The 12939-nt window shown below is 47.4% G+C and overlaps 1 protein-coding gene across 1 annotated transcript in view; it reads left to right on the forward strand.

The window, feature by feature from the left end:
- The first annotated feature begins 11873 nt into the window (after window positions 1-11873).
- The window catches only part of SKOR2 (SKI family transcriptional corepressor 2), a 34500-nt gene continuing 33434 nt past the window's right edge, over window positions 11874-12939 (forward strand). Inside the window, exon 1 of the mRNA XM_090285094.1 lies at window positions 11874-12939. This exon is cut by the window's right edge and continues 1547 nt beyond it. Coding sequence (XP_090141220.1) covers window positions 11874-12939 — 1066 coding nt within the window.

Genomic DNA, 12939 nt, shown 5'->3' on the forward strand with positions numbered 1-12939 from the left:
CCGCCCAGCGCGAGGCAGGCGGGGAGTACTGAGCGCGGAGGGTCCGAGCCCGAAAGGGCGGCGCAGGCAGGTAAGTGGCCTTGTCCTCCGCCCTCAGCCTCCCCTTCTTCGGAGAAAACTGGGTTGAAAGGGACTCCAGGAACTTCCGGCTCCCGGCACAGCCCCACAGCTGACCCTCACCCCCACCTCCTCCCCTCCCCTAATGCCTTCAACCCACACCCATTGACAAGTCCCCACCCCGCCTCATTTGTGTGTTTTGTCCAAGTCTCCAGCCCTGTGCATCCTCCATCCCATCCCTCCTCCTCTGACCCAAGAGGTTGAGGTAAATTGTCTAATTTGTTGCTAAAAGATTAATTGCAGAGGGTGGGTCGATTTGATTAAGGCAATTAATCTTTGGTTACAGAGTTCTAATGTCACTTGTGTGTGGTGATTGGGGGGGGCGGTATAGAAAGAGAGAGAGAGAGAGAAGCAAATGAGACTTTTTGGAGAAGCTGCGGGAAGAGGCTACCCTGGCTGGGACTGCAGCCGCATCTTCTTGCCCACATCCCAGCAGCTGGCTGCCAGAGAGCCCACGCTGTGCTTTCAACACCTCCACGCCCGGACAGCGACTCCCGCGAGCGCACCTGGTAACTTTGGGGTTCCAGAAGTTTACACCTGGCTTGCAGAAGCAAGATCTGACTAGGATGAGGGGTACACACACATGCACAACCCTGACCCCCTCACCCCACTCTGACCCCAGCCTAACCAAACACTGGGCTCCATTTCTCCACTTCAAATCGGGATCCAGCCAAAGAGAGTACCAGAAAGTCGCCAATACTCAGTCCCACCTGGCGGCGGGAAAGAAAGAAACCTCCAAAGCTCCTAGAAAAGTTCCCAAAGCTGGAGTTTTCTCTGTTCGTAAATAATTAACGCTGGCCATAAATAACTGATGGAGGCAGTGGAGAAAGGAAGAGGGAGGAGGCTGGCAAGAGCCAGGGCGGCCAAAGAGAGATCGAAGAGTTTGTTAAAGGACCATTAAGGAAGCCTTGCTGGGAAGGCATTCCTCCATAGATCATGAAGAGTGGTTCCACCTAGGTGTGGGGTAAAAGCAGGGAAGCTGGGCGCCCAGTGGAGTGGGAGCTGTGCTGGCCTAGACCAGAACACCCATTCAGGACCCGGCCTCAGCTGCCTCCCCCAGGACCCATCTTCCCAGAGCCCTCCCAACTCCTAGTCACCCTCTGGCTGTCCATCATGCCCTCACCCACACCCGAAGTACAGAAGTTGTAGGCCAGATGGCCCAGGACAAGCCTGCACTTAGTTAGAGCTCTGTCAGTTCTGCCCAGGCCTATGGCAAGTCCTGCTCAATCTCAGCTAGTCCGCAGACACCTTCCCAAAGCCACCCCCGAGCCCTGGCCATGCCATTTCATTCTTTTCAGACTAGTCCAAAGTTTTTAAACTCCAGTTTCCAGTTGGTTTTTCCCCATCTGTCCACACCCAATCCTTAAAAGAACAGGTTATTCACACACACACACACACACACACACACACTCTGCTCCATGCCCTCCCACTGCCTCTCCACCATCTCCAATTCCTGGCTTCCTATAAGAGTCTCCAACATGCTAACCCCTGGCATCTTGTGTCCATCCCAGCTCTGAACTGAGACCCTTAAGCAATGGGTCTCAGAACCTGGAAGAAAGCCCGAGAGGAAACTCTTGCTCCAACATTGGAGGCCTATGTCAAGGCCTTTTGTTCACTCTAATAAAAACTAGCCTCTTACAAGATAGCCAGCCTCAGATGGCCAGTGCATATTTTTGTAGTGAAACTTCTGAGAGACCCTCAGCCAAGCAGCAAGCACAAGCCTTCACAGGGGCTCATTGAGGCCAGCCCACAAACAAACCCATAACTTTCTAGCGCAACTTGGCATAGGCCTTGGGAATAAGCTATTGGAAACCTCACCAACAACCACTGGCAGTGACGTTGGGTTCTGACTTAGACAGGTGCCTCTCTTTGAGCCTTTCCATTGGTTAACAGCTTCCACCACACCCACTTCCCTAATGACCAGCTCCTGACTTCTGGATATGCCAAAAGCTAGCCTGGTTTTTCTGGGCTGGGAGCTGAGAGTTGCTTCCAAAGAGGAAAGTTGCTGACCAAGCCTCAAGGAGCCTGGATTTCAATGAAAATTCTCTCTTCTTTTCGTATTATATAAAAGGAAACACTAAAACCAGTCTTATTTTCTTACCCACCTCACCCCCACCCCAACACTCTCCAAACTCCAAGCTCTTGCCTTTTTAAGAACTGGGAAGTTCGGAATGAGAGAAAGAAACAGAAAGAGAGTAAGGTTTTAGGGAATTGTCTTTCCGCCTCAATAGGAACATAACAACCAAGAACTGTGAAACTAGACAAAGGGGTGGGAGGAAATCAGATCTAGGGGGTTGGGGGGGGGGCTAGCCCTGGAGCCGTGGGTTGTTTACTTCTCATATAAAATATAACTCCCCAAGTAGGAAGTTACTGCAAACAAGTATCAATAATGAATGAATGTCCTGTAATAAAATACTTACATAATTAGCACAAGTCAAGTGGTTGCATTATGTTAACCTTTTGCAACTCTGAGCTGGAAAATTTTGCTCCAGATTTCCTCAGAATGCCATTTTCATTCTCTAGAGAGGGTGAGAACCAAGCACTCAACCAGCCTTCCACTCTGTTATAATATGGTTTCCCATTTCTGATCCAGAATGTAAGTAGTTCTGAAATATAACAGAAAACTCTCTTTGGTGAATTCAGAACAGTCATTAACATTCAGTTTTAAGTGAATGTTAACAGTAAATAAAGAAATCTCTTGATTGTAATAGTAGTAACAAAGCAATAATTACCCAGTAGGTGGTCATCAGTAATGATAAATGTATCATTATTACTGTGTGAGCCTGGGAACTCGGTTTTGGAAACTACTTCAGACTTTTTAGTAGCATGGCTGGTTACAAAGCATTTCTTAGCCTGCAAAAGCCATATAATTTTATACACAATTTAGGTGAAAATAAATTTAAATCTGTATATTACATTTTTAATTTCAAGTTAGTAATTAAAGTTGGTTCATTATATCTCCTCTGAAACCCTCAGTGCTCATCTCTGTGGTTTGTTTGTACAATTTGTTTCTAAGACACCCAAGGTTACACAGTTCTAAAAGATGGAAAATTTAATTATTTGCCAACATTAAGAGTTTGTCGATGATATCATAATGCATCTTGGAAAAGTTTGGGATTGATATTGCCTTTGGTCTGGTTATGTTTTCAATTTGAATCCCTAATCTCATGGAGAAAATCCTTTTTTGTTTAAAAAGTACTTTTAAATACACAAGAAAAAAATTCCTCTGAATATTCACTGGTTGCTCTTATTTTCGGGGGGTGGGGAATCAGTAACTCAGATTTTTATCCTCCTCTGCCCTGAGATTTATTTTGCTACTATCTAATTTCACCTTTGCTACCACTGAGTTAATGATTGTAGTCAGGAGAAAAGCTGAAGCCATGATGATTATTGGGCAGCCAGAGAGCATATGATAATTTAACAGTGTATTAGCTGATAGGATCAAGCTTGATGGTAAAGTAGAAATTTTTCAAATGGGGAAAGATGGGACAGAAGAGAACAAGAAAGGGGGAAAATGCCTTTATTTCTCCAGGAAATAAAACCAATGTTCCTTCCACCAGTGTCAGCTAGGGAGACATTAAATGTATATCTATGTCATTTTCTCTTGAGACATGACAACAGACAAATCTACACCCTCGTCCCCTTATTCCTACTCCTTTGCCTCCCCATCCCCAAGCTTTAAAAGTCTTGCTCCACGCCCTTTCTGAATCCTCAACCTCAGTTGCTTCTTAAATTTGTTCCCTGAAACAAAGGATCAAATATTTTTCTTAAAGCCCCAAACCACATTCCTTATTCTTGGCAGTAGTTAGAGTCTTCATACAATTAAATGATCTTTTGCATAAATCCACCCAAACACTTGCCTTGGCTTTCTCTCTCACAGTCTTATTTCTTGCTTTATTTTCTCCCTCTCTTTTTCTCCCCTCCCTTCTTTAGGAGTGGCAATCCAAAAGCAAGCATCTTGCCTCATTATTCATTATTATAGCAGCAGCATCTTTGAGAGGCATCTTTGCCAATGAAAACTCCATGTAGATGACTATCCTTTTGTTGTAGCAGCCTAGGTTATTCAGGAGCAGAGACAAAAGCCTGAAGTGATGTGATCTAAATGAGCTCTGGGGTTTTCCAGCTGGGACCACCTCCATTTCAAAGGACCCCTCCTTCCCAATATGGGGAGGAGGGAAGTAGAGGGCACATATGTGTGTGCAATCACAGAAAGAGAGAAAGGAGAAGAGAGGGAAGGGAGAGAGCCTATTCCTTGTGCCAGTGTCCCTTTTCGATGCACATTCATGTGTTCAGGGAGCCTGCATGTGTTTATGTGTATCCTCCAGTATTTTGTGTGCCTTTAAACTTTATCTTGGTTAATTGATATTTACTAAGTGACTGCCAAGCACACCAAGTTCATGTTCCATTCTGGATTTTATTACTTCATGCAAACTATGTGCACATGTATGTGCCTTGTTGTGTTTACAAGTTTGTGAGGACTTATGCAAAAATGTGAATCCTGTGTGTGTGTGTGTGTGTGTGTGTGTGTGTGTGTATTTCCATTAGTCCTGGCCTCTGTGAACTGGCAGGGTAACAGTGTCCTCTGCCACTTGCCCAAGGGCAAGTTTTCTTGTGAGAGTGGCTTCCTCTGATTAAGAGTAATTAAGTCTTGGTTCTTTTTTCCACCATCTTTACTTTTTACAAAGGTGTTTTTTTGAAGGGTAAGAAGGACTCTTGCTGATTCCTACAGTCATTGGTGTATGAGGAACTTAAGGAATCACTGGGGCAAAGATCCAGATCCTGCAAAATGTGTTCATTTCCCTGGTTCAGATTTTTAGTTTTGTGCTCTCATTGCACTTTTCTGGCCCAGGGAAAAGGGTGCTTGTTTATAGACAATATTTCTGAGACAGCTCAAAGACTAAGAGCCACCTTCGAACACTGAGACCTTTCTCATTTCTTCTATGACTTCCATCACAGATGAGTCTTTGGTTTGTTCCTGATCCTCGGTTTGCTTCATGTTATGACTTCCATCAGAGATGAGTCTTTGGTTTGTTCCTGATCCTTGGTTTGCTTCATGTAACTCCAGCTAAAGCACTTGAGGAAAACCTAGGGAATCTGAGCTGGGCATGCGAGGCTGCAGAAAACTCTTTGGGGCTGAAAGGTAGGACTGAGGGCTATTGGCAATCATTATCATTATGACCGTTATATTTGCAATGATTATTATTAACCTATTTAAAATGGATTACGCAAACACTAGCTGAAGTTCTAGCTACCTGTGTACAGAATAAACACTAGATCAATTAGGGGCAGGACAAAGTTGTCATGAAAAGGGCTAAGGTTCCTCCCAGGAACTTGGTTCTCTTTCTGCTCACCACTAAGCTAAAATGCATTTGAGGTCACTTATTCTAGAGTTATTGTAGATTTCTAAAGTATCCTGCAAGAGTACAAGCCTCACACTTCTCCCCATTCTCTGAGGAAGGTGCTTTTAAAGCTACCATGTATTAAATGACTACTGTGTGCCAAGCACTTGACTTAACTATCTTATTTAATTCTCACAAGACCCCTGTTGACTATGAATCAGTTGTCTCATTTTGCAGTTGAAGAAACAGGGCTTGGGGGCTAGTTATCAAAGCAAGGTTCTTCATCTAGTAAGTGATTGAGGAGGAATGGGCACCAAGTTTCAACTGGCCAAGTCTCCTGTACTTTCTCACATACCAGAATTCTCCTGTCCCTGCTAGTTCTGCCAATCTTTCAGTTTCTTTCTGGGCCATTCAGGTCTCCTTTGTCAGAACTAGAATTAACAGCAAAACCATTTTCTTGCCCTACCTGATGGAAAAATATGAATGCCAGGAACACCTCTGGCAGGGGCACAGAAACAGTAATTAATATTTCTGCCTAAGGCTGAAACCAGGGTAAGAGGGCATAAATGAGAGCGATTGAGGCTGTTTCTTTGATCTGTAACTGTCTTGTATTCTCCAATACTCGGGCTAGGAGTGGGAGGAGAGAGAATATCTGGTGTTTCTGATTGTAATGACTTTATGTTAAGGCCTTTATCTTCCTTTAAGGTCAATGGAAAACAGAAGTGGGAGTGGGGAGTTGCTCAGTGCTTGGAGATAGGGCAGGTGGTGCAGAAACAAGGGGTTTGTTTCTGTGTCGCCTCTTGCCTACCTTTTAAGTCTACAAGGCCATAGTGGAGCCAGGAGTCGACTCTAGGGCTCCCACGGTTACAGTCTGGGGGACTTCTTCCGAGAGAGCCCGGAACGCAGTAGGAAGCGAAGGATTCGCTTCGGCACCATGGACAGCTCCAGCCTCTACTTCGGCCTTGGGCTGGAAGCCGCTGGGTCCGCCGCCGTAGCTCTGAAACAGATTGCTTCCAGTTTCGGACGCCCTGGCCAGGTGTGGGTTCCCTCCAACCAGCTGTTAAAAGCTACAGCTGGAAACCTCCATCCACGCTGCCACGTCAGCCGCGTGAGCCTGCATCGGGGCGTCGCCTCTCCAGTTCCAAGGGGGCCAGTTCGGTTTGTGGTTTTCCTTTGGGTCCGGTGTCTGGACTCCTTTACCTGTCCCTGGCCTGGGTGAACCGCAGCCGCCCCGAACGGAGATGAGAGTGGAAATGCTCTCCTCCGTGCGGTGATAGATCATGCAAACGGGTGACACCAGTTTAACCAATAAAACAATTTGAATCAATTAGCCGGCTGAGGAGAGTCCCGATGTGTAAAATGCATGTCAGCTCGAATAGGAAAGCATTGATTAACTCGGCCCAGAAGCGCCGCCTCTGCCACCGCCGGCTCCTCCCTGAGCCTGCCAGGGTCTCCAGGGCCAGGTCAGGGACTGACGAGGATCCGGGGCCCCTGGTCCAGGAGAGGAAAATGGAAGGGCGGTGCAATACCATCAGGAGACTTATTCAAACTGAGGAGCGAGCAAAGGGTCAAAGTGACGGAAAGTTGCTCACAGGCTCAAAACGTAGGAAAAGACTGTAATTCTGCAGTCCAGCTCCAGAAGTCAAGGTGAGGATTCTCTGGAACGCAGTCTGGCTTTGAACAATTGTTCTCCACCTGCATCTTCCAAAAATATAATGGGTCTGATGGTGCAAACAGACATCCCAGAGTTATTGCAGGGGGCTGTGCTAATCTTAGAATCACTTGTGTAAAAGTACTTAACCTAATATCTCACATTTCTCTTTCCAGTAAAACTGTTTATGTTAAAATAAAGTCGCAGCTTCGTATGGCAGTAAGGCCCCAAGGTAGTGTATAAATGTTAATGTTGAAAGATCAGGTAAGCAGGTGGCCACAGGAAGGCAAAGATTGGTTCCGCTTCTCTTTTCAAAGAAAGATATTGTTGAAGACACTTAAAAGAATATAAAGGTAGGGATCTCTAAGGAGAAGAGGAGATTTTGGGGGGCAAAGATGAGAACATCAAGATAAAAGGTGAAGACCCCATGGTGCTTCCTCCTCAGCAGCGACCAGGCACTTCTCTGTGGTATATTATAATGAAGTGATAGGACTTTCATTTCTTCCCCCCTTTCAGTCTTAAAATCAACCCCATTTCCAGGCTTTTGAGGATCAGGCTTTTGTTGTAGCAGCCTGGGCTCCATTAACAGTGAGGAAGTTAGGACCTTGCTTTGCGGGAGCTCCAACCCAAAGAACTGTCCGGGGAGGTGGGAAAACCAGGTCTGGCCTAGGAAGCTTCCCAAAGAATGCGAGGCCCTCTGCCTTAGCCCAGAAGGGATTTGTGAATGACAATGACACTGCTGGAAAATGGGCTGGGAAGGCAAAAAGCTTAAGTTTTTTTTTTTTGGATGGGAGGCTTGGAAGACACTGGGGAGGGACTGAGTTGACTTCAGCCCCTTAGGACAGAGCCTGTTCTGTGTCACTAGTGCCTTTAGAAACTAGGAGATGGATGAAAAATCATTTCACTGCTATTTAAAACTTCTGTTCAAACAAATGCTACCTTTTCATGGCTCTGAAACTGTTCTGGGTATATTCATTTCAAACAGCCGCAGATCCTGTATTACTCACTTTTCTGTTTGATTGACTCAGTTTTATTTTTATTGACCTTTGATGAAGTGTTAAGATTTTGAATTTTCACTTCATATTTATTTAGTGATGGTTTGTTGTTAATGCTATGATGGAGTCTGGTTCAGTTTCCGGGTTTGTGGAGGTCGTTTGATCAGTTCAACGATGTGCCTTTAAGCCTGTGTGTTTCAACAGGCAGCAACTGAAAATTAAGCTACGATTGTAAAGGAAAAACTTAAAGGATCCCCCAATCCCATCCCCCTGCATGTATCCTTCTTAGAATGACCTCTGAATAGGTAGGTAGCTCATTCACTTTCTGATAAACCAGGGATGATCACTTTGCTAACAGCTGATCAATTAGGAGGCAATATACTGACACTTCATTATATCTCAGGCTGTGCCTCACTTTGGGAAAGACATGGGGGATGGTTCTTTCTTATCCTAGTTGTTCTAGTTCCAGGAGAAATTTACTTTTCTGGGGGGAACTAGCAACTTCTTTAAGGGCGGGTCAGGATTGGAGGCTTTGGTGCTTTCCAGTCTCACCTTTTCTTTGTGCTGAGGTGGCTTGCATGGGACTCATAACATGGGTTAGAGGACTACTCTGAAGGAAGTTGGTAGATCTTTGCACACATGCACTCACTTGAGATCCTCACTTGATTGTACACTAGATTTCTTAAATAGAGAGTGCGGCACTGATCCTCAGTATTTTGTCCCAAAAAGTAACTCTCTGTTCAACAGTAAGGACAGTCACCATGCTTCCTTCCAAGTTTTTAGACTGGGCACCGGAAGCAGAACTTCTCCCTTTTTCTCATTTCAGTGTTTGGAATGAGGTACTGAAGCTATTCTATTCTCTGCCTGACTGTAGTTTCTATTTCTGAGAAAAACGAGTGAGGCTACTGATTTGCACCGTGTACCAGAGAGATCACTCCTGAAGGAGGGTGACTCCGGGAATAGAAGGAAGGGAACAATAACGGGCAGGGGGAGTCACTTTTAGAGGCGCCCTTCTAGAATCTGGGACCTCCAGGATCCATATCCCCCCGGATGCAGGCAGACTATTCGGCTTTCCATTTCTAGATCTGATACGAGGCTCCAGCACTTTGGCTGCGCTATGCTGGGGGGCTGGGAAGGTTGTTGCCAGTTGAGAGTTGGTTAGGTGTTAGCTTTTGTGCCTGCTCAGAATGTAGCTAGATGTTACTCTCTCTCGCTTTCGCTTTCCCCCTCCCTCCTCTTAACACGCCAGCCCTTTAATGTGGAGTGTCAGGGAGACGGTGACGTCACCTTGCCCGCTGGGTGGCGTCCCCTCCGTCCGACACGAGTTCAGAGACAGAGAAAGGCGCTGTCAGACTGCGCTCCACCTGGGGCTCGCCTGCCGTGGATTTCCGCGCGCCTACACTTTGTGCGGTCCAGGGGATGCCCCGCTGCAATTCGGGCTGTCATTCTCCCCTGGCCGGGGTTCGAGCGCCATTAAGCACCAACGAGCACCAGGATCTTCACGCAAAGCCCTCCCTATTCCCGCCATCTGGATTCGAGGACCCGCTTGGATGCTTCGCTTCCGAGAGCCCTCGAAAGATGGGCCGGCAGCCACACGCATAAAGACACCGAGGGGTCACCAGGTACTGCCTGAACCCGCCGGCCCGAGCTCCACGCACAGCTCGCGCGGTTCACTATTTGGGATCCCCAGCGGGTTAGGAAAGGGGCAGCGGTAGGTTTTCGTGGTGATCGGTTTGGAAGCCAGGGGAGTTAAGTTGGGGGTCGTTGGCTCGGAAGTAGGATAAGGAACTTCTCCAGCTTCCTTTATTAGTTCAACTAACTTTTAATTGTCTCTTCTCCCCTAACTCTCTTTTTAAAATCCCCTATCCTAAACCTTCTTATTTGTGTCTCTGCTATGAGAGGAGTTTCTGGGAGGGCTTGGGGTAAAAGTGAAGACACTTCTACTCGGTCTACGGCTGCTAAGGATGCGGATTTGTAACGCAAAACCAGCTCTCTGCCAGGGCCAGGCCCGCAGCGCTCCATTGCCCCAAAGCGCGTGTTCCTGTTATCCCAGGTTCTTATTAAGATAATAAGAATCTTGTCTGGGAGGGAAAATGAGCATTGAAAGACCATTTGCAGAAGCTAGAGCTGGTTGTGTCAGGCCCAGCATCGCTGCGCTTTGACCTGCCATTTAACGCCCTGTTCCCTAGAAATATTGTCTCTGATCCATCCTAAGTGACAAGCCAGGCTCTTATTTGGTTTGATCGCGTCGAGGTTGGTTCAACCTTCCTGGAGGTCGCGGAAGGTAATGAGAGCTGAGAATCCAGAGGGCAGAAGGGCAGAGGCATCAGGATAGATGTCGCAGGGGCCCAGAGAGGACAAGGATGTGACAATTTGGGTGAAGGAGTAAGATGATGCATCCTCTGCAATCGCTGTAATAACAGACTCCAGTGTACTTGTCCGCGAGTGCCATTAGACTGCCTCAGTGACTTTCCAGGGCAAAAGACAGTCTTAGCCACTGCACCCCACATGACATCCAGAGTGGGGGAGGGGGAGAAAGGTCACTGTCTACTTTCTAGGGAATAAGCCAAGTTGATTGTTTTGACTTTGCAGCGTTGTCAAAAAGGTTTCTTTCATTGCTTTTCCTGTATTTTCAATTTACTGGATATTTTGCCTCACTGTGGTATCTCAAAGATCACAGGAATTTTACTGCAGGCCCAACCCAGGGCTTCCACTTTCAATGTGCCCACAGATTACCTAGTACACAGATTATCTATACCGCAGCGTACGCACCCCCTAAAGATATGCAGATATCTATACAGATCAGAAACAGATAAGTCACAGAAAGTGGTTCACCTTACACCTAACTTTGCCGTTTAAGCCTATCAATAATGATTCTCACAAAATCGTTAGTTTCTTTGCATTGTTCTGGACTTAATACACTCACCTGTATTTATTTGTTCATTGTCATGGAAATAACAAAAACAGTTTTTAAATGTCTACTAGTCAATAACTTCATTTTTAAAAACTCCTTTTCTGGAACCAGAACTGCTCAGTTCAGCAAGTGGCTTTTTGAAAAATTGGAAGTGTGACACCCTATTTTGGTGCCATCATGCACATGGCTTTTGTACGTTTTCCCCATATCCCCCCCCAAAAAATCTAATAACGGTATGAAAATATCTAATGACAAAGATGAAGCAGGAGGGATTTCGTTTTGCTTTAATAATCTCTGTTTCAACCAGTAGCGAATTTCCCCCAAGGAAACCACAGATACCACAAACATCACTTTTTAAAAGATTTGGATTTATTTATTTTTAATCAAAATCAATTTTCATGCAAATAACCTCTTTTTACATTTGGGTTCAATGGCCAAGCCCCCGTTTTTCATAACTTCTGTAATCTGATTAGTTACAAATGTCATCGTTCCTTCCTAATTTCTAGCAGGCATGCCATTTATTCTAACAGCGTCTATAAATCAGGGATAGCTAATTTACTTTGGATGTTTACAACAGAAAAAGAAAGAAAGAAAGTCCTTCCAAGTCCCTGCATTTCAGAAGGGTGACCTGGAAGAAAATTAAGAGAGATGACTTCCTTGTGTCTAAAACTTGGTCATCTCTGCCAGGTCGTAATCATGTATTTGTCAAAGCAAGGAAGTTATTATAATTCTTCAGTTAGGGACTCAGTCTACCCCTCCTTTTTATACTGAAAAGGCTCTTCTCAACGCTTTCTCCTTTCCCTTCCAGTCTCCAAGGCAGACCCCGAGGGCTCGCGCCGGGCTTTTCACCGGAGGAGATGGCTTCCAGCCCGCTGCCGGGGCCCAACGACATCCTGCTGGCATCGCCCTCGAGCGCCTTCCAGCCCGATGCGCTGAGCCAGCAGCGCCCAGGCCACGCCAACCTCAAACCCAACCAGGTGGGCCAGGTCATTCTCTACGGCATTCCCATCGTGTCGTTGGTGATCGACGGTCAGGAGCGCCTGTGCCTGGCGCAGATCTCCAACACTCTCCTCAAGAACTTCAGTTACAACGAGATCCACAACCGCCGTGTGGCACTGGGCATCACGTGTGTGCAGTGTACACCCGTGCAGCTGGAGATCCTGCGGCGTGCAGGGGCCATGCCCATCTCATCGCGCCGCTGTGGCATGATCACTAAACGTGAGGCCGAGCGCTTGTGCAAGTCGTTCCTAGGCGAAAACAGGCCGCCCAAGCTGCCAGACAACTTCGCCTTTGACGTATCTCATGAGTGCGCCTGGGGCTGCCGGGGCAGCTTCATCCCCGCGCGCTACAATAGCTCCCGCGCCAAGTGCATCAAATGCAGCTACTGCAACATGTACTTCTCGCCCAACAAATTCATCTTCCACTCCCACCGTACGCCCGACGCCAAGTACACACAGCCGGACGCAGCCAACTTCAACTCGTGGCGTCGTCATCTGAAGCTCACAGACAAGAGCCCCCAGGATGAGCTAGTGTTCGCCTGGGAGGACGTCAAGGCCATGTTCAACGGCGGTAGCCGCAAGCGCGCGCTGCCTCAGCCGGGTGCGCACCCAGCCTGCCATCCACTCAGCTCAGTCAAGGCAGCCGCCGTGGCAGCGGCTGCTGCTGTGGCTGGAGGTGGTGGACTGCTGGGCCCGCACCTGCTGGGGGCGCCACCGCCACCGCCTCCACCACCACCCCTGGCGGAGCTGGCAGGTGCTCCGCACCCCCATCACAAGCGGCCGCGCTTCGACGACGAGGATGACTCGCTGCAGGAGGCGGCCGTCGTGGCTGCAGCCAGTCTTTCAGCCGCCGCCGCCAGCCTCTCGGTGGCCGCGGCTTCTGGTGGCGCAGGGGCGGGAGGGGGCGGCGCCGGGGGCGGCTGCG

This window comes from Furipterus horrens, unplaced genomic scaffold (genome assembly GCF_987537825.1).
Source record: "Furipterus horrens unplaced genomic scaffold, mFurHor1.1.pri manual_scaffold_8, whole genome shotgun sequence".
In the NCBI taxonomy this organism is placed as follows: domain Eukaryota; kingdom Metazoa; phylum Chordata; class Mammalia; order Chiroptera; family Furipteridae; genus Furipterus; species Furipterus horrens.